This window comes from Osmerus mordax, chromosome 25 (genome assembly GCF_038355195.1).
Source record: "Osmerus mordax isolate fOsmMor3 chromosome 25, fOsmMor3.pri, whole genome shotgun sequence".
Classification (NCBI taxonomy): Eukaryota; Metazoa; Chordata; class Actinopteri; order Osmeriformes; family Osmeridae; genus Osmerus; species Osmerus mordax.
The window spans coordinates 2,212,007-2,232,020 of record NC_090074.1 but is presented as its reverse complement, the minus strand read 5'-3'; the positions used below and the strand labels follow the sequence as shown (position 1 = coordinate 2,232,020).

At 45.6% G+C, this 20,014-nt stretch overlaps 5 protein-coding genes across 6 annotated transcripts in view; 2 read left to right on the top strand and 3 right to left on the bottom strand.

Annotated features, from left to right (window-relative positions):
- The first annotated feature begins 31 nt into the window (after positions 1–31).
- On the top strand, positions 32–9,159 carry arrb2a (arrestin, beta 2a). The gene is given in 16 exon segments (XM_067228740.1): positions 32–274; positions 2,076–2,106; positions 2,240–2,300; positions 2,717–2,761; positions 2,997–3,193; positions 3,465–3,524; positions 4,112–4,179; positions 4,307–4,442; positions 4,524–4,608; positions 4,775–4,847; positions 4,993–5,130; positions 5,710–5,793; positions 6,149–6,172; positions 7,573–7,649; positions 7,977–8,031; positions 8,215–9,159. Coding segments are annotated over 16 exon segments (1,251 nt in total). The 5' UTR covers positions 32–251; the 3' UTR covers positions 8,309–9,159.
- Positions 9,160–9,275: 116 nt separating this feature from the next.
- si:ch1073-143l10.2 (uncharacterized protein LOC565165 homolog) lies at positions 9,276–11,991 on the bottom strand. Of its 2 annotated transcripts, XM_067228718.1 has the most exons (7): positions 11,760–11,991; positions 11,629–11,680; positions 11,406–11,490; positions 11,007–11,080; positions 10,569–10,820; positions 10,180–10,298; positions 9,276–9,951 (listed from the first exon to the last, which is right to left on the bottom strand). In XM_067228718.1, the coding sequence occupies exons 1-7, from the start codon at positions 11,845–11,847 to the stop codon at positions 9,884–9,886; spliced, it is 738 nt and encodes a 245-aa protein (XP_067084819.1). In that variant the 5' UTR covers positions 11,848–11,991; the 3' UTR covers positions 9,276–9,883. The 2 variants fall into 2 exon arrangements, with proteins under 2 accessions (XP_067084819.1, XP_067084820.1); XM_067228719.1 differs by lacking the exon at positions 11,760–11,991 and having other exon boundaries at positions 11,406–11,500; positions 11,629–11,642.
- A 416-nt stretch (positions 11,992–12,407) lies between these two features.
- On the bottom strand, positions 12,408–14,785 carry rnasekb (ribonuclease, RNase K b). Its single transcript, XM_067228737.1, has 3 exons — positions 14,561–14,785; positions 14,109–14,191; positions 12,408–13,349 (listed from the first exon to the last, which is right to left on the bottom strand). Exons 1-3 carry the CDS (start codon positions 14,636–14,638, stop codon positions 13,205–13,207), a joined length of 306 nt encoding a protein of 101 aa, XP_067084838.1. The 5' UTR covers positions 14,639–14,785; the 3' UTR covers positions 12,408–13,204.
- Positions 14,786–14,975: 190 nt separating this feature from the next.
- Positions 14,976–17,382, top strand: c25h17orf49 (chromosome 25 C17orf49 homolog). The gene is made up of 6 exons (XM_067228724.1): positions 14,976–15,236; positions 15,359–15,453; positions 15,639–15,740; positions 16,041–16,270; positions 16,539–16,643; positions 17,068–17,382. The coding sequence occupies exons 1-6, from the start codon at positions 15,216–15,218 to the stop codon at positions 17,130–17,132; spliced, it is 618 nt and encodes a 205-aa protein (XP_067084825.1). The 5' UTR covers positions 14,976–15,215; the 3' UTR covers positions 17,133–17,382.
- A 596-nt stretch (positions 17,383–17,978) lies between these two features.
- The window catches only part of LOC136933386 (P2R1A-PPP2R2A-interacting phosphatase regulator 1), a 6,684-nt gene continuing 4,648 nt past the window's right edge, over positions 17,979–20,014 (bottom strand). The window contains exon 10 of the mRNA XM_067228716.1: positions 17,979–20,014. This exon is cut by the window's right edge and continues 1,546 nt beyond it. The gene's annotated coding sequence lies outside the window, so the exon portion shown is untranslated.

Sequence of the window (20,014 nt, the reverse complement as noted above, 5' to 3'; positions counted from 1 at the left end):
ATTGCGCAACGCTGCAGCACTTGCCTCCAAAAACGCGCATCATATCAACATTCCAAGGGTCGTCCTGCCTTCGCGGAAGCGAAAAGCACGTAAGGCGAGACGAGCGGAGCCGGACAGTAGATTAGCTAGTTAGCTTGCAGGTGTAACTAGACAGGATTCGAGGAGAAATACCTGAAAGATATATAAAGACTGGTGCTACGTAGCTACCGCCTTTTCTGTTGCGAGCCTTATATCGAAGGCCTGCCGAGGAGATGGGGGACAAGGCGGGCACCAGGTACTCACTTTTCACGGGACTACTACAGATCGTTTGTCTGTGTTGCCACTGCTGGCTAGCTTGCTCTCCCGAGTCCGAGCTATTCTGCTAGCTTTTGAGCATGGAATTATTGCCATCTAGCCTCTCGCAACCAGGAGTAGCTACCTCGCTAATAATCTCTAAAATAGCATGTTATGTTGCTAACGTTAAGTTGCCAAAATTGGTCAATGGAATGTTTCAAATTGTGCTTTGTTTCTTTATTATTTGTGCCCGAGGTACTGTATTGCTGGCAAATATGTTTAGGAGATCAACACCCCTATTCGCTAACTAGCTAGTAGCATATCCAGCAAGCTGGGTGGGGTGAATGTTAGCTTGCATTAAACAATTTTACGTAAATTATTGTGATTGTTTGCTTTGCCTTTTAATTGGCATACGACCATATTTGATATCACAACTGACTCGCTGTGATGTTAGATAAGTACAAGCTAACGGGTTTCACAATGTGCAGCTTTTTGTGGGGTTAGCTAGCTAGCAAAAATCCCGTATTGAAGACTACCGAATTTTAGAACGAATCCCTAACCAAAGCCAGATTCTTAGAAAGGCATGTGAATATATTAATAGTTTTCAATGTTAGCTGTCACGGGCCTCGAATTATTGGGGTATCAGCGTAATTATTTCCCTGATTAGAAAACACTAGCCTTTATCAGTGACGCATATTTGACGTACGATTTGCGTATCATGGCCAGTGGTGGTGCCTTTTCAAACGCGGTGAAGTAAATTAATGCAAATGTAAACAAACAAGCTTACAGTCTGGTTTTGCAGTTGCAATCATGTGTCACACGCGTGACCATCGTATGCTGGTATGTTGTCGAATGCCAGTGGTCCATGTCTGTTTACAGGACATGGCGTCCTTCATATCCCAGGCAGACCCTCTCCTCTTCGCTGTCATACTGTATGCAGTTTTAGTGTCAGTACTAAAACAGTAGTCGGATGTTACACCGCTGTGTGTAGTAACGTGTTTTAAACCCCAGTACATGCGTTGCCAATGCTCTGTGGAGGGAGATTCAATCACTATTTCTCCCAAATTGGGGACGTGAAGTTTACTTTGCCTCAGAGAAGAGTAAAGGCTGATAAAATTCCATGTCAATCTCAAAAGTAGAGCTTATTGAGGTCCTACAGGGACTTGTCTCGTCCCTTGCGTGCAGGTTCTGTGTGTTGTGTTAATTTTCAAGGTCCTCTGGCTACAAGTTTGAGGGTGAAATAAATGGAACTGTTAAGGCCTGGGGTTAGCCTTGTGTGTGTGTGTGTGTGTGTGTGTGTGTGTGTGTGTGTGTGTGTGTGTGTGTAGGGGCACGGGGGGGTGGAGGACAGGTATGAAATGTAGCACGGGCTTGTAAATGAAGAGACAGCAAAGGTCTAGGCCAAGGAGATCCAGTCTGAGCATGTGTGCCTGAAGAAGTCACCCTTGAGTTCCTCTCACACACACACACACACACACACACACAGAGAAGTCCAAACCCTTTACTTCCTCTTGCGTGTCTTTTTGAAAACCGGACCGTACGAGGAAGTTACATTTGTCACAATGTCGTTTTCCATATGCTGTGGTAGTTGTGACGTATGTGGTGAGAGGAAGTGATCACTGTTTAGGACGTGGCTGTGCGTGAGAACTTCCTGTCCAGATACACGACACTGGGTGGGCCTCGATGTACCGCTCAGGGAGATGAACTGGAGGTGTGAAAATCTCACACTGCATTTTCTGTTTCCCTAACTTCTCTGTCTCTCTCTCTCTCTGTATCTCTCTCTCTCTGTATCTCTTTCTCAGAGTTTTCAAGAAATCAAGCCCCAACTGCAAGGTAAGCCATCATGTGATCCCTGGTTAGGTCTTGGTTTTCAGTAGACACCCAACGACCTGCTTCTAGGGTCTCCCACACCTCAGTCTCTCCTGCATCCCGTCTCTCTTCACCCCTCGCTGTCTTCCTGTAACAGGTCACGGTATACCTGGGAAAGAGAGATTTCGTGGATCACCTTGACCAGGTCGATCCGGTTGGTAAGTAATAAATGCCATGCGATTTGGGGACTCTCTTGTTTGTTTTTCTATTTGGATGCTAAATGTGCATAAATGAATGGCATGAAGTATTTATGGATGAAACTTATTCTGGGTTTTTCAACATTAAGTGATCCTTGTACTGTATTGTAGTGTATTGTGTGTTGTCTTGTGTGGTGTCAGGTATGCTGTTTATGTAGTATTTTATGATGGATTGAATGTGTTTTAATACCTGTCTACAAACAAATTTCCCCTAGTGGGATCAATAAAATTTGACTTGACTTGATGCGTTTGATGAGGAACCTGTTGTCAGTCTCTGTGTGTGTGCGCGTGTGTGTGCGTTTCAAATGTTCTAGTTCCCCTTTGTCCCCAAGAGTAACGATTTCAACATCACCCTCTTTCATTTGTTGTTGCTGTAGATGGTGTAATCCTGGTTGACCCTGAATACCTGAAAGACAGGAAAGGTATGCCAGCTGCCAGATAGCTCAGCGACTGCGCAATTGTTTATCTTTGCCTAATGTCCGCAAACCCTCCCACCACGGTTTGGATAATCTTTGTGGGTGTTCTCGTTAAACCAACACATCATCATATTACTCCTCCTCCCCCTCTCCTCCTCCACCTCCCCCTCTCCTCCTCCTGTTTCCCCCCTCTCCTCCTCCTCCCTCCCATCCTTCCTCACCACCTCTCTCCCCGTCCCAGTCTTCGTGACCCTGACCTGTGCGTTCCGGTATGGCCGCGAGGACCTGGACGTGCTGGGTCTGTCGTTCCGGAAGGATCTGTACATCTCCACCTTCCAGGCCTTCCCCCCCCTCGCGGAGGAACGCAAGCCCAACAGCCGCCTGCAGGAGAGGCTGCTGAAAAAGCTGGGCCAGCACGCCCACCCCTTCTACTTTACTGTGAGCACACACACACACACACCCTTTCTACTTTACTGTGAGCACACACACACACACCTTCTACTTTACTGCGAGTGGGCGTCCCACCAGAACACACACTCACACACACACACACACACCTACTTTGCCTGATATGACATAATTGCAAGATAAGACAACACAGACTTCTATTCTGCTACGCGCTGTAAATATCGCTCTAAAAGGAAGCCTTGTGCTTACCTGTCGTATGGGGATATTGAATACTCTGTCGTCGTGTTTCTGTCTCGTCTAGATTCCTCAGAACCTGCCCTGCTCAGTTACTCTACAGCCAGGACCAGAGGACACTGGGAAGGTGAGGTGGACGCGCGCGCGCACACACACACCTCTCTAACTACCAATGCTGAAAAAGACACTGAAACATGCACAGTCGTACTCTTTCAAAGACACAATCAGACACCCTGTCAGGCTGTGGCCTGCACTCCTATTTCTCCTGGTTGTCCTTGGCTCACTCCTCTCCCTCTTCTCTCCCTCTCTCCTCTCCCTCCCTTCTCTCCCTCTCTTTTCTCTCCTCTCTTCTCTCCCTCGCTCCTCTCCCTCTCTTCTCTCCCTCTCTCCTCTCCCTCCCTTCTCTCCCTCCCTTCTCTCCCTCTCTTCTCTCCCTCGCTCCTCTCCCTCCCTTCTCTCCCTCTCTTCTCTCCCTCGCTCCTCTCTTCTCTCCCTCTCTCCCTCTCTCCCTCTCTTCTCTCTCCCTCTCTTCTCTCTCCTCTCTTCTCTCTTCTCTCTCCCTCTCTCCTCTCTCCTCTCCCTCTCTCCCTCTCTTCTCTCTTCTCTCTCCTCTCTTCTCTCTCCCTCTCTCCTCTCTTCTCTCTCCCTCTCTCCCTCTCTTCTCTCCCTCTCTTCTCTCCCTCTCTCTTCTCCCCTGTTCCCTACTCTCCTCAGGCGTGTGGAGTGGACTTTGAGATCAGAGCGTTCTGTGCCAAAACGATAGAGGAGAAGATCCACAAACGGTAAAACAAACTTATAGGAGTGTGTGTGTGTGTGTGTGTGTATGATGCAGCATGTTGAGTGCATGAGATTGTAATGGTGAGTGCATCAACTGACATGCACGTGACCTCGGTGTGTGTGTGTGAGCAGGAACTCTGTGCGCCTGGTGATCAGGAAGGTGCAGTATGCTCCAGAGAAGCCGGGGCCTCAGCCCATGGTGGAGACCACCCGCAGCTTCCTCATGTCCGACCGCTCCCTGCACCTGGAGGCCTCGCTGGATAAGGAGGTACACACACACACACACTCTCACAGACTCCCACACACTCCCTCACACCTGCTGATGTGTGTGTGCGTGCTGTGTCCCCAGCTGTACTACCATGGAGAACCCATCAGTGTGAACGTCCACGTCACCAACAACTCCACCAAGACTGTCAAGAGGGTCAAGATCTCAGGTGGGGTTTTACTTCCTGTGTGTCTCTGGACTGGTTCGTTACACACAAGTTTTCAATTAAGTAACAATCTCTCCCTCACCCTCTCTCTCCCTCACCCTCTCTCTCTCTCACCCTCTCTCTCCCTCACCCTCTCTCCCTCCCCTCTCTCTGCTGTTGTGTCTCCCAGTGCGGCAGTATGCTGACATCTGTCTCTTCAGTACAGCTCAGTACAAGTGTCCAGTCGCTCAGGCTGAAGCAGAGTGAGTCTTCTCCTCTCCCTCCATCCATCACTCTGTCCATCCATCACTCCATCCATCCATCACTCCATTCATCCCTTCACCCAAGTTAAAAGGCGTTAGTTGTTGCTGACGTGTGTGTGTGTGTGTGTGTGTGTGTGGCGTCCAGTGACCAGGTGTCGTCCAGCTCTACGTTCTGTAAGGTGTATACCCTCACCCCCACGCTGGACAAGAACCGGGAGAAGAGAGGGCTGGCCCTGGACGGCAAGCTGAAACACGAGGACACCAACCTGGCCTCCTCCACCATGTGAGGCACACACACACACTCTCTCACACACACACTCTCTCTCACACACACACACTCTCACACACACATGAAGGCCCCGGTATCGTGTGAGAGATGAGTTATCACTCTGTCGTTTTCATACATGCTAAGATGGCAAACTTGTGCAAACTCAGTTTGTGCAAATGTTTACTGCTGGGCGAGGCTGAGCACACACTGTCTGTTTTACAAAGCCTGCCTAACACTCCTCTCTCTCTCTCCTGTCTGTCTGTCTCTCTCTCTCCTGTCTGTCTGTCTCTCTCTGTCTCTCCTGTCTCTGTCTCTCTCTCTCTCCTGTCTCTGTCTCTCTCTCCTGTCTGTCTGTTTCTCTCTCTCTCCTGTCTGTCTCTCTCCTCTCTCTTTCTCTCTCTCCTGTCTCTCTCTCTCCTGTCTGTCTGTCTCTCTCTCTCTCTCCTGTCTGTCTCTCTCTTCTCTCTCTCTCTCTCTCTCTCTCTCCTGTCTCTGTCTCTCTCTCTCTCCTGTCTGTCTCTCTCCTGTCTGTCTCTCTCTCTCTCCCGGTGTGTGTGTGTGTGTGTGTCTCTCTCTCTCTCCTGTGTGTGTCAGTGTGAAGGATGTGACCAACAAGGAGGTCCTGGGGATCCTAGTGTCCTACAGGGTGAAGATCAAGCTAGTGGTGTGAGTCTCCACGCGCCCTCCTGTTCCCACGGTTACCCTCCACCCTTACAACACTGTCTCTACCTCAGCCGCGTATGTCAACTCTGCCACTGCATCTCATGTTGGCCCTGACTCTCACCAGCCCCTCCTCTCTCTCTGCCACCCCCCTCTCCTCCCCTCCCCCTCGCCCTCCCTTCCTCCTCCACTCGCGCTTCGCTGTGTACTCCCCCCTCTCCCCCCCCCCCCCCTTCCTCCTCCCCTTGGTTGCGTTTTCTGGAGGTCTCCTCATTTCATGCCCTCCCCTTCTCCTGTTGAGTGTTTGTTTCTCTCTCTCTTCTCCTCCTCCGTTTGTCTCTCCATCCGTCCCCTCCCCCATGGGTCGCCTCAGCCTGCTGAGTGGCGTGTTGGAGAGGTAATATGACGTCTCAGCCGCCTCGTGTGTGTGTGTGTGTGTGTGTGTGCGTGTGTGTGTATGCCTTGTTAATCTTGCACCCCAACTAACTTGTGTAGTGGTCTGAACACTTGTTCCAGGTGTGTGTGTGTGTGTGTGTGTGTGTGTGTGTGTGTGTGTGTGTGTGTGTGTGTGTGTGTGTGTGTGTGTGTGTGTGTGTGTGTGTGTGTGTGTGTGTGTGTGTGTGTGTGTGTGTGTGTGTGTGTGTGTGTGTGTGTGTGTGTGTGTGTGTGTGTGTGTGTGTGTGTGTGTGTGTGTGTGTGTGTGTGTGTGTGTGTGTGTGTGTGTGTGTGTGTGTGTGTGTGTGTGTGTGTGTGTGTGTGTGTGTGTGTGTGTGTGTGTGTGTGTGTGTGTGTGTGTGTGTGTGTGTGTGTGTGTGTGTGTGTGTGTGTGTGTGTGTGTGTGTGTGTGTGTGTGTGTGTGTGTGTGTGTGTGTGTGCGCGCGCTCCTTCATTGGCCTCCTTCCTGGTTGTCACAACGGTGTGTTCTCATTGGGTGTAAGCAGGGACTTATGTAACCTGATAGGCTGTTTTTAGTCACATGATTAAGAGGTTCTCTCAGAGCACTGCTTCCCTGGTTGTGTTCAGTCGAGCAACTTAGAACCCGACTTTCTTAATAATGCATGTAAAAAAAGATTGTCCTACCTTTTTGAAACCAATCCTGATCTCGCAAGCTGACATCAAGTTTTTTCTTTTCATGGAAAAGTCTTAACTATCTCGGCCAATCAAAAAAAAAAATCTGTATTTTAGCAGGCCAGCCAATCACATCGCTGTCATTTGATTACTGGCTCTGCCTAGCTACATGGTTGATAACCGTCGCCATGCCAACAGTCATCAATTGTACTCCACGTGCCTGGCAGACCTGATGATGGTCCAATCATCTGCAAGTCCATTTCAGCCAATGAGACGCCAGTCGATTGGGCGAGGTGACCCAATCTGTGAACAAATCGATCTGTCCAGTTTATCTGACTAAATGGGTCCAGCTTGATTTCCCTGCAGACAGCTCATTGAGCCATTGGCGTGTTCTCCTAAAAGTGCTAGTTCCACACTGCCTGTCTGAATACAACCATGTGTTTTTATCTGAACTCTTTGGTTTGTTGATTTGTAAGGGTGGTTTGATCACCAAATGTGTTATAGTTACACTTTAACGTTCTTTTACATTTTCAGTTTTTTCCCGGACAGACGAAGTCTAGTCTTGTGCTAACAGCATGAAGGGTTAGGCCTAGTCGGTCTCAGGGAGATCCTTCCCTGGATGTTTACATCAAATCAGGGCCTCAGAAAGGTTGCTGTTTCTGAGTTTCCCCCTGTGGTTGGTGTGTGTTCAGGAGGGGCTAACGTGTGCTTCTCTCTCTGTGTCTGCAGGGACGTGTCGGTGGAGCTTCCCTTCGTCCTCATGCACCCCAAACCCACAGAGCTGCCCCTTTCACGCCCCCAGTCAGGTACAGACCCCCCCCAATACTAATCCTTGTGTCCCCTGCTCTCCCTCTCTCCTCTCCCTCTCTTCTCTCCCTCTCTCCTCCCTCTCTTCTCTCCCCTCCCTCTATTCTCTCCTCTCTCCTCTCCCTCTCTCCTCTCTTCTCTCCCTCTCATTACATAGTGTCCCACTCCTCCTATATGTAGACCCCCCCCCCACCACCACCTCTCTCGGACTCTGGCATCACTCTCTGCCTGCTTCCTCCTCGTGCGTGGGGTTGCTATGGAGACGCCGGGCCGTTGCCTTGGCAACACCAACCTGACATATCATTGTGTGTGTGTTTGCCCTACAGCTGTGCCTGAGTTAGACCCTCCCATCGACACCAACCTTATAGAATTTGAAACAAAGTGAGTATTCAGTAGGTTGTTTGGAATTATATATTTTTTTTTAAAGAGGTGCTTTCTCTCCTGTTCCTCCCTCTGTACCCTTGTTTCCTCCCCTATCTCCTTGTTTCCTCCCCCATCCTTGTTTCCTCCCGTATCGTCTAAGCGTGGTGGTCGAGGATCTCATGTTCTCTCTGTCTCCTGCAGCAGCAGTATCTCCCAGGATGACGACTTCGTGTTCGAGGACTTTGCCCGCCTGCGGCTCAAAGGAACGGTGGATGACAAAGACGAGGACTGCTAAAGCTCACACACACACACACACACACACTGTGGGTGGTGGGAAGGAGGCGTTTTGAGGAAGCTGGATTTGGGTCCTGCTGTGAAACTCCTGTGCGTTCTGTGTTCCATACGTGGTCTGCCTGTCTGTCTGCCTGTCTGTCTGTCTGACCACAGCCCTTGTCCCACCACCGTCAGTGTTAACTTAATATTGTTCTGTAGCGTTGCTGGGAGTTTCCATCCATGTCGCGGAACAGCTGTTTCACACATCTGGAGATGGGGGAGGATGGGGTCTGTTGGTAGAGAGTGAGTGTGTGTGTGTGTGTCAGGGGCTCCTGAGAGATTCTCTTTTATTTTATTTTTTTTCTTCTTCTTTCAAATCTCAAATTGTGCCAAGCTGACGCAGGGAGAACCAAGAGGAACGTTTTGTATCTGTAACTGCTTGAGACGTAATTTGGCAAAAACATACATGCTCTAAAACAACCCACTCGTTATCAGATGTATTTAAGTCACCTCCAGCTACCCCCCCCCTCCCTCCACACACACACACACACACACACACACCCTAGCTTCATGGATCAACCTGCCACACACATCTCTACAGACGAGGCTGATGTAGGATATGGACCCTGAACAGATGTCAACCATCACAGGCCTGTAACACACTGTTCCCACCCACCTGACCAACAACATACCTGCACACACCTGCACACACCTACAAACACCTGCAGTCACCTCACCCTCATTAGCGCTGGCTGGATCCTACCTGTTGAGTCAGAGCCACTTTGCGCACACACACTTAAGAGCATGGGTATTCTTACTAAGTTCATCTGTTCAGATCTGATTTCACCCCCACCCACCCTCCCTCCATAACCATCACACGAGACATGAGAACCGATGGAGCATGTTTTTTGGGCGGTGCTGTGAACTATGAATTATGAACCTGTGATTCAGTTTGTATGATTAATTTTTTCCTCTTTGTGCATTTTGTGGGGTACTTATAAGCAACCATGCTAAGTGTGAATATATGAGTATATATATATAAGTGCCACCACTGAGCTGTGCAATGCCATCATGTCGACCGGCATTATATTACCATGATGGGATGTAAACGAAGACATTTATGAATTATTACTACTGTATCATCTTTATGACCATGATTATTTTCATAATCGGTAAAGGAAAATGTATTGTTTGCCGTTGCATTTTTTTATTTCAAGATTTTTATTTTCTTTTTTAATAAAGGCTAAATAAACCTAAATGCTTATGTTTTTGTTTTAAAAAGAAATGATGGGGCCTGTTCCTTAACCCTAACTCTGTTTCTTCTGTGATCTTCTTTAATCAAAAAGGTTTATTTTGTAACGCTACAAGATAAATAATAGGATCCTTTAGCGAGATTTAAAATGATCCTTAAGCGAGATTTAAACATCTAATAATTCCTTTACTTTATTCATGACAATCGTTAATCAATAAAATACATTTGCCCATAAGAAAGTGTTAAGCACAGTAAGGGGCAGGGTCAATGCAGATGAAGTCGGCCATGTTGAGTTGCAGTTCTTTTGAGTTGTAGTTCTTTATGACCCCTGGTGGCCCCGCCCTTTCAGCTGGGACTCCAGAGCGGTGATCCAGTGGACTCTGCTGTGTGGTCTCTGTCTACATCAGGACAGTCTGACAGACAAGGACACAAGAAGAATACTTAGAAAGTCACTTCTAGGCAACCAGATCTGTTGGTTAATGTTCTTGTGGACAAAACATCTGGGTTCCCGCCCTCGACCCCCCCCGACCTGTTGTTTTTACCTCTTTTGGGGGGGTCCAAGTCTTAATTAGGGGGTCAGACACCCTCCCAAACCCCCCCGTAATTCGCACCATGATGTTAGGGACCCTGAAATGTCTTACTTGGTGAGGCGGATGATGGTTCGGTTACGCGGGCGCCAGGCTGAGTAGCAGGAGCTACGGTGTGTTTGCCCATCTCTCTGTGGAGATGTCTGTTCAGTCTCCGGCTGAAACGGTGCCACCTGCACATGACAACAATCACTCACTGACTACAATCGATCACTGACTGACTGACTGGATCATTGATGGTGATCATGACTCATCACTGATGGATCATTTGCTATGGAAAAATTTTACATTAGAAACAAATGCTAAATATAAGTATCTGACCAGTGGTCTCAAGATTTGTGTGCTAGTGTATTTATTGTATATCGCCTTATCACACAAATGAGGGTGTAAATAGACAGTGGATATGACAACTGTTCAAAGGAGAGCCGTTAGTGCCTGGTCACCTGTCCTGCACGTCGTTATTCTTGTTAACCCTCTCTGCCTCCTCCCTCTTCTCCTCCATCCATCTCTCCAGCAGATCCTCTTTCTCTCTCCAGGCTCCTCCCAGCGCCTCCCTCAGCTCCCTCTGCTCCACCCGCAGCACCGCCAGCTCTTTTGCCTGGACTTCCACCGTGAACTCGGTATCTGACAGGTTGGCCTGCAAGGCGTTGGCACGTTTCGCCAGAGTAAGAGCCTCTTTGCGATAGCGAGACACTCTGAAAGAGCGTCAGGAAACCGTTATTGTGAATTCTTTATTTCAAATACAGGAACCGTTGGAAATGAGTACACAAGACATTTCAGTTGAATTAACTTTTGTGAGCAAGCCAAAGGTATGAGTACAGAATCAATGTAACAAAAGGTTAAAAGTTCAAGGTATTGCAGAGTCCAGAAAACTCACTCACTGTGATTGCCAGTACAGGATTTCAGCCTCTTTCAGATACATGACGGTCGTCAGATCAGACACCGTCTGGGAAAGCTGAAGACGGAGTCGGACAGAGGGAGGAAAAAGGTAAAAGTTAGGGAATCGGGCTAGTAATCAGAAGGTCGCCGGTTCGATTCCCCGGCCGTGAAAAATGACGTTGTGTCCTTGGGCAAGGCACTTCACCCTACTTGCCTCGGGGGAATGTCCCTGTACTTACTGTAAGTCGCTCTGGATAAGAGCCTCTGCTAAATGACTAAATGTAATGTAAATGTAAAAGGAGGGGGAGGAGGACAAAACTGGTGTGGGGATCTAGTCCAGATGTGCAAGGCTACAACTAAAAGATCTGATGGAAACTAAGCAACGTGAACAACAAACTCACCTTTTCTTTCAAATGCTCGCTCTCTTTTAGCTGAAGTTGCACTCGTCTGGCGCATGCATCTGTTTGGCCGTCATCATCTTTGCAGCTATGGAAATCTAGATTAGACCTACATCAAACCTACATGGTAGATGAGACTTCACGTCTCCCGAATTGTTTTGTAGGCCTAATTCACTGCATAATGACGCAAAGACACAAAGTTAATTTATTTAAGCTGTAAGTCTACCTGCCATTCCAGAATTCCTCTTGTAATTCAAGGCGCTCCGCAAAACAGGACACTGATGATGGACACAGTTTGAATCATGCAGAATACACTTTGACATGTTTGAGTAAGAGGTAATAGTTTAGGCATCTTACGTTTGTTGAATATACCGGCGAAAGGATCTTTTTGAGAACAGTCTCTTTGAAACAGTCGAGCTCGCACGTGACTTTTCCACAAATCCATGGCTTCTTGAGTTTGTTATTACTTCGTTTTGATTGTTGTCTTGTTCCACAGCTTGAAGTCACTTCAAATATTTACCCGGTTCTTTGCCTGCATTGCATTAAGGTGCCACCCAGCGATTGACTGCAATATGTAAACAATAAATGTTTCGCTTCTCAGAAGCGTTGCCTGTGTGATACAAGATTCCCAAGCTCCGGGCGATTGACTCGCTTTGTTTTAGGTGTTCTTCCGCACCCCGTTCCAGCTAGTTAAAGTGCTGAAACTGCCAATTAGTTAGTACACAACTACACATTGTTTTTCTACTTCAAAGTTGTCCGACCGAAACATTTCAGGAGCGTGTATTTATATCAACTTAATTACGTGGTCAACTATCAGACTCGCAGGTGTATTTAACACATTGTATAAACATTGCCATTGTATGACTTTAAGGGGTGTTTTTTAGCTGATTAAAACGCAGGGCTGCGTTTCATATTCAGAGCTGTTCATATTTTACTGGTGCCGTCTGTTATGCTCTGAGACGCCAGATCAGGCCTAGGATGAAAAAGCTCGCGTACATCAAACTGAACGGTTATTCCATTTTATTACAGGGAACATGAAACTGGATGGATTTCATTTCATCAGTATACCCACACATTTCAACCATAACACTCAAGTGACAGTGACACATGAAAATAAATAGCATTTAAAAATGATGTCCACACACATTAGTTTTTTGGAACTTTCCCATTGATGAAATAAATACTAAAAGCAATGTTTTACAGCTCTAAATCCAACATTTACAAAACCACACACACCAAATTGTATATGAAAAACATTGCCTTCATCTTTTGTTAGTTAAGACAACCTTTTTAATAATTTACCTGACTACTGACTTACATATACTGACTTTGCTGTGATTACAGGCTTGGCTCACATTGAAACATAAAATAATTATGCTTCTTTTCTACAGTTGTAGTGGTTAATTACACCCTATTCAACAGACTTGTACACATGCAAAAATCTAACATTTGGTAAGACAGGGCAACACAATTTAAAGTGTTTCATATACTCTATTGTCAAGGTTACCATCATGATAAGGGACAAAGTTTTCAGTCCAACTGAATAAATAGCTTTTATTTTACAAGGAATGAAGAAACATCTAAAGTCAACAACACCAAAACAAATAACTTAAAATAGACCGAATGTTTCTACGCTAAAGTTACAAATAAATAACTTCTCAGCACATTGCTCCCCTTTCGGAACAGGGAAATGGTGCGGTGTCGGCACACGAAAAAACGTAATTATCTTTTCACTGGAAGGTGTGGAATCTCAGAGCAGTGGCCTGCCTGTTCCTCGGGGGGGATGGGGGGGACAAACGGACTTATGTCACCATGTATTCCTGGCGCTTGTTGAGTCGCACCTGACACAGGGACACCGCCCCAACCGCCACATAGATGCCGGCCGCGATGAAGCAGTTGATACCGACCTGGTTGTAGAGTCCATAGACGGTCTGTGGAGGGAACTTGCTGCGGAGAAACAGGTCAGGAGAAACACGGTTAGAGAACAGAGAAACTTTGAGCTGAAGGAATTTGATTGCAACATCCGGGATACCATGGATAGGTAAGGCAATCAAGCCGGAATGCAATCAAACCATCTCACTTCTCCGAGAAGGGTCCAACTGCAGACCTCTCTCCTCAGGCCCCTGTAACCCAGGTGTAGCTGTAGGCAGTCATACATGCATAGGCCTACATGCAGATCACTCATACAATCACAGTTCGGGGTCTGAGGAGAGAGGTCCTATCTGAGGCAAGCAATACCTTGCTATCCCGGATGATGCAATCTGAATTTTTTCGCCTCAGTTTTTTGGCTTTGAGTTTTTTCGCCTAGAGTTCTTTTGGATTCGATTTTTTTCGCCAAGAATTCTTTTGCCTAGATTTCTTTTTGCCTAGAATTTTCTTTTTGAATTTTGGGGATCTGAATTTTACTGTTCGAATTTGAGCAACCTGAATATCTGAAACTTGAATTTTGGGATCTGATTTTTTTTTCACACTGAAATAAATTCATATTCTATTTGAAAGCGGTGAATTCAAAACCAACAAATTCGGTGGTGTTATAATTTTAATATTAAGTATTCAATGCCTTTTAAAATTCAAAACATTATGTCACTGATTTGCTTCCATAGGTTACTCCATGGTCATTTGCATAGCTGGAACATCTTCCATTTAGGTGCACCTTCAGTCATATTGACAGTACAGGTAATAGCTCTCCATCATCCCGTCACTTACTCGTTGCGTATGTCTTCCTCGGTGAAAGGAACATCCTCGATCAGCACGGCTGATTTCGCGCTGAAGAAGATCCCCAACATTAACTACAGTAACAGGGAACAGAAGATCCAGTAATTAGTAGGGCTCATTCACACTTTAGATAAAGACGTTTGATGGACTTGATATTTGAGGACTTCCATGCCTCGTATTGACAGGTTGGTAACATTTATTTGGTGGTGGATGTCAGTCCATGTCTTATTGATGTTTTTATCATAACAAGATGTGCATTCAATAATAAAGACTACTTTACCAGTACCTAATCTTAGCCACATAAAGGGTGAATAGCTTATTAATTAGTTACTGGACTAATAACACCAGTCGGGCCTGCAAGATGCTCCAGACCATCTGCCTGGTAAAGATGCTAGCTAAATACCTCGTTAGCATCATCATAGCTAACGCGTGCTAATCCTTACCAGCATGATTACTCCCCAAATGCTGATGACTATTCCACATGCGGCCATTTTCGGACCGCAGAATAAAAGCGACGGCATTGCTCTTGTTGTTATTTTTTATCCGAATGAAATGTCTGATTCTCTCGATTAAAATTGCTTCTATCGAAGTACGGGTGTCTTCCTAGCCTACAGCTCCATCAGCTGACTCTTCACCATCACCTCGGCAATTTTCGTACATTTCGGTAGTGTTCGTCCTCTGCAAGGGGACGACCAATGAAAATGTCAAAACTAAGCCCTGCCTCTTCCTCTCACAGTGGGCCAATGGCATTGAACTCTCAACGTCGCGCGTCATTTTCCTTTATTCTTGTAGTTTTACTCCCCACGCAATTTTTATTTATTTATATCGGTTATTTGACTAAATGCATTTATAAGGGTTTTTTTGCGTTCACCAATTAACTTAAATACTCAAAGTCCAGTAGTAAGTTTTACCACGTCTATCGTCTTGACTGCTTTTAAACGCAGAGACTTGCAATTGACCATGGTGGCTATTGTGGCTTAGCTACATGCTAGCTATCTTGGTTAATAGGTTGTTGTTGCTGTTGTATGATAAATTAGCAAGCGTTTACACTAGACAGTGCAAAGTATACACAACATATCTATTAGACAGCCGCACGAGATGACTTCTGCCTCAACCAAGGTAAGCCCTCAACCTAATGAGAATCGCTTAGTTAGATGTGCAAAGCGGTCCAGCGCCCTTTAGTTCAGTGGATGAATTGAATACGTGCCCATCTAATTTGTTTATGTTGATGGGCGTTACAGGTGGGAGAGATATTCTCTGCAGCGGGAGCTGCCTTCACGAAGCTGGGAGAACTAACCCTGCAGCTACACCCCGTGTCAGACTCAAGTCCCGCTGGGTGAGACGTCATGTCGGAAACAGAATCTAGGATAATTAAACAAGTGCAGCAGTAGCTTATTGCCGACTATTTTTGTGGGGGTTTGTTGATTCAACAGTTTTTTATTTCCTCTGCTCACATTAATTGGTCTCCGATGTCCTGTCCTGCCCTCTCCACTCTGTCCATATTCACCTCTCCACCCCCAGAGCCAAATGGACAGAGACCGAGATCGACATGTTGCGGTCGGCTGTGAGGCGCTTCGGTGATGACCTCAACAACATCAGCTCTGTTATCAAGGAGCGCACAGTGTAAGGACCCTACCCATCCTTCCCCATAACACCCACATCTCCCTAGTCTTCTACCTCCCCAAAGAACTACTGCTTATCATCACACATTTGTTGATGGCTATAAAACGATCCTCTTTAAAAGAACAATGTTGCCAGAATTTATAGCATACAGATAGTATGTTATGTGCTTGTGAATAAGACTGTATATGCAATTAGAAGTGCTCAATATGTCCACTTTGTCGGAAATCACAGGATCTTATGGTATGCTAACTGTGTCCCCCCCCCCCCCCCCCCGACACACACACACACACACACACACAGGGCCCAGATAAAGACCACAGTGAAGAGGAAGATTTATGAAGACAGCAGAGTACCCCTCTCTTCAGACTCCCCCAAAAAACCCACGAAGAAGACCACCATCACCATAGCAGTGGCACCTGCCCCCGTGGCCCCCACAGCGATCACCGTGCCGACCTCGCAGGTTGTCGTGACAACGGGTCTTCAGAGCCCCTCTTCTTTACAGCCGGCCATTAAAAAACAGAAAACTGCAGGTATGATCCTCACTATCGAACAGCAACACACTCGACTGGAAAAGGAACATCTTACTGTTGTAACTTCATCACACATACCCTTAGTACAGGGACATTCTCCTCAAGGCAAGTAGGGTGAAGTGCAGGGTAATTTTTCACGGCCGGGATTCGAACCGGCAACCTTCAGATTACTAGCCCGATTCCCTAACCGCTCAGTCACCTGACTCCCTTGCGAATGTTTTTCTCTTGTTCGGTGTGTGTGTGTGCGGGGTTGTGTACGTGTATCTAGATGTGACGCTCAGCGCTCTTAATGACTCGGACGTAAACAGTGATCTGGTGGACATTGAGGGACTAGGCGACGGCTCCACCACCAAGAAGCTCAACTTCGATCAAGGTGAATAACAGATCTGGGATCAGCAGCAGGATGTTTCACCTCTTCAAACTCGCCTTCACCTGCTAACCCCTTCTCCCTACCCTCCACTACATGACTCATTCCGCACAGCTTTTTTACTAAAATGTTCTGCTTGTTTTGTTTTGTTTGATCCTCTGTCTTCTATATCTTTGCTGTTTTATTGTTTTATTTGTCTTCACACATGTACAGCGTCTTTGAGTATTTAGAAAAGTGCTATACAAAAATTTATTATTATTATTATGTGACTATAGAGAGAACCTGCTCACACATCCTGAATTTAGTTTAGCCGTTGCTTATGAAAGATGATGGGCCAAACTCATCTTAGTAGGCTGAGAGGGGCATATATGCGTACCCTATGATTACTGTGTACCCAAATTAATTATTGATTTGTGTTATTTTTTTACAGAGAGCCTCAATCTGGATTCTAGTCTCATCATGAACTCCAGTGACCTGCCTCTTCTTTCACGCTGACCTTTGACCTCGCTGCATTTATTCCAGAGCGATCGCAACCCTGCTTTCCATCCAGACACAGCAGACTACAGCTACTGACTTGTAGAGAATTTTATTTACATATTTTGGAGACAGATTTTTTACAGATGGCTTTTCCCTCTCCCCAAGCTCTTGGTGCAACATTACATTTTTGTTTATTATAAAAACAATTGAATCAGCTAATTATGAATATAGACGATCTCTAGTCAAACTTTAGTAAATAAAAAGATTAAAGGCCCTTGGTCTCTTTGTGTTTGTGTGAAGGTTGGACTGTTTGCCCTCCTGGGTCCTAAAACTCTTGATTTACATGACTACAATCATGTGAATGTAAAATATTACTTTTCTGAAATGCCATTGGTCAGAAATCGTCAGTAAAAAGTCACAGTAAGGGACACTTTTCATATGATACACCTATTTTTATTAGAATTTTTTCATATACAATATATAATATTTATATATTTAAAAGGTATACATTGTTTCCACTAAAAATGAGACATATTTATCGTCAACTATACAGGCATGAGATACTCAGAGGGAATGAATGAATATAGTATTTTATTTCTCTCTCTTTTACAGTTCCATAAAAATACATCTCTTTTTGTTTCGAGACTTTTGTCGAAAAGCTATTTACAGTTTGAAGATACTTGTCTGAATGTTCTGGTAGATGTGCTTTTCAGTTCCCTTTCGCACCTCACTCTCCTTTGCGCCACAAACTCACTAATATATCCTCTACTTTCTCGTTCCTGTCTCTCTTGTTCCTGTCTCTCTTGGTTACCAGCTGGGAGACCAGGAAGTATGGCCTCAATAACACTGACATGTTTTCGGAGGAAGAAAAACAAGTCACATTCAATATTGTGGCCAGTCAAATTTTTCACGTGATATTTTAAAGAATTACAGGAAAAGCTATGGAAAAGAAAACTAAAGATTATAAATGACAATGCAGGTCAAGCGTGCCTGACTGAACACAACATTCTATGGTTGGTTGGAACAGAGACGGTCCTCATTCACTAACTACAAACGCTCTCTTACTCCCATCTCTTAGCTCTTATCTCCTAGGTCACTTCCTAGTTCCTTCTCTTAGGTCGTTTCCTACTTCTATCTCCTGGACAGTGCTCTTCCTCTACGACAGCACACCTGCAACCTGCTGAAGGCAGGAGAGGCCTGGAAGTCAACCGCAACAAACCTCAGCAGAACATGATCGCATCTCTATTTGGCTTCAGATCATCTCCAACTCTAAAGTTTGTGTTGTGTTCCCCCTGGAGGTTAACCAATACAAGGAGGGGTTTAGGGACATCCACGACCTCCTAATGCCTTATAAAAGCAAAGCGTAACTCACCGATCGATGTAAGGCTAACTTCACATGGAAGGGGATCAGATATGAGGTTGAGATCATTGTCTACTGATGTTGACTGCGATGACTCTGTAAGAACAGGCGCTCTCCATACTTAGGAAAGAGTAAGCAATACATGTGTCTGAATTAAAGCTACAGGCCATTAATGTCTGTACGACAACTTAAAATAAATCACTTGGGTTTGGCAACATATGTGGGTAGATCCCATATAAATCCGGGTCTGACTATTTCCTGGAGAGAAATGGAGCTCTGACAATGTTCAAAGTGAACATCACAACAATGGATATATTTATACGCTCACAGTAATTAATAAGCTACTTTTCCCCCCATGCTGTTTTGTTTATAACAACTGATAAGGATACAAAAACAAAAAAACATACACTTTATTTACATTCAAAACTGACTGATTGTCACTAGAGATAGGGAACATGAATTCATCAAACCCCTCCAGGAATTACTCTGACCCGAGCACAGATCTATCCACTTCTCAGTTACAGGAAAGCTAGACATTATAACCAGTTCCGAAATTAAGAAACAACCAAACAAAACAAACAAGCAATCGCATCGTCTTAAATTCGGGATATTAACCCATTCATGTAACAGCAATAATGATTAATAACATGAAACTAATACTGTGCAAAAATCATTAAATTGGAAGTTCAACATCCAGAAAATATTTTGGATTCTTTTTTTTTTGGGCCGTTTCTGAACTTACCCAATTTATAATTCATTAATATTACAGAGTCACACTACTGTGATTGACGTTTAGGTTTTTTTCTGAATAAGACACTTCTCTTAAGCAGCTTATATAGACTTTGTACATCATTCACAAGTTGAAGGTCTGAAAGGAACAAGGACAGGTAGGACAGCTTGTCTAAAACCACCCCATAGGTTACAGACAAAACATATATGATGCTCTATAATTCCTTAAACACAAAAGTATTTCATAAAATCTACAGAAGTCCTGAGAGTGAACGACCATGACAAGTTACAGAAAACAAAGGATGTTTAGATGTAATCTATGGGTAGATTTCTAGGTGTCTCTCCTTCCTGCCTCTCTCTCCTGAAGTACCCATACAGGAGTAAGGGTACACAAGACTCTACCAGGAGGACCAAAATCCTAATTTCTGGTCTTCATTTCTGGTCTTCAGGTCTGACAACATCAGTTCTCCGCAGAACAGATAAACACACACGCGTACACACACTCGCACACGCACACACACACACGTGCACCATCGTCAAAATGCAGTGACACACTTAGTTGTAAGAAGAGCTTCCCTGGTGTGACTGAAACCGACGTCGGTCAGGAGAGAGACCACACCCCCAGGAGAGAGACCACACACCCAGGAGAGAGACCACACGCCCAGGAGAGAGACCACACGCCCAGGAGAGAGACCACACACCCAGGAGAGAGACCACACGCCCAGGAGAGAGACCACACCCCCAGGAGAGAGACCACACCCCCAGGAGAGAGACCACACACCCAGGAGAGAGACCACACGCCCAGGAGAGA

Bases quoted from the DNA above. Each gene is read 5' to 3' on its own strand.
- c25h17orf49 (XM_067228724.1), top strand. From the start codon at position 15,216: ATGACTTCTGCCTCAACCAAG. The intron at 15,237-15,358 runs GTAAGCCCTCAA...TGGGCGTTACAG, and splicing joins TGACTTCTGCCTCAACCAAG to GTGGGAGAGATATTCTCTGC. The intron at 15,454-15,638 runs GTGAGACGTCAT...CTCCACCCCCAG, and splicing joins TCAGACTCAAGTCCCGCTGG to AGCCAAATGGACAGAGACCG.
- si:ch1073-143l10.2 (XM_067228718.1), bottom strand. From the start codon at position 11,847: ATGGATTTGTGGAAAAGTCACGTGCGAGCTCGACTGTTTCAAAGAGAC. The intron at 11,681-11,759 runs GTAAGATGCCTA...GTCCATCATCAG, and splicing joins CGCCGGTATATTCAACAAAC to TGTCCTGTTTTGCGGAGCGC. The intron at 9,952-10,179 runs GTAAGACATTTC...CTTGTCTGTCAG, and splicing joins ACCATCATCCGCCTCACCAA to ACTGTCCTGATGTAGACAGA.
- rnasekb (XM_067228737.1), bottom strand. From the start codon at position 14,638: ATGCCGTCGCTTTTATTCTGCGGTCCGAAAATGGCCGCATGTGGAATA. The intron at 14,192-14,560 runs GTAAGGATTAGC...CTGTTACTGTAG, and splicing joins TTTGGGGAGTAATCATGCTG to TTAATGTTGGGGATCTTCTT. The intron at 13,350-14,108 runs GTAAGTGACGGG...GTTTCTCCGCAG, and splicing joins GAGGAAGACATACGCAACGA to CAAGTTCCCTCCACAGACCG.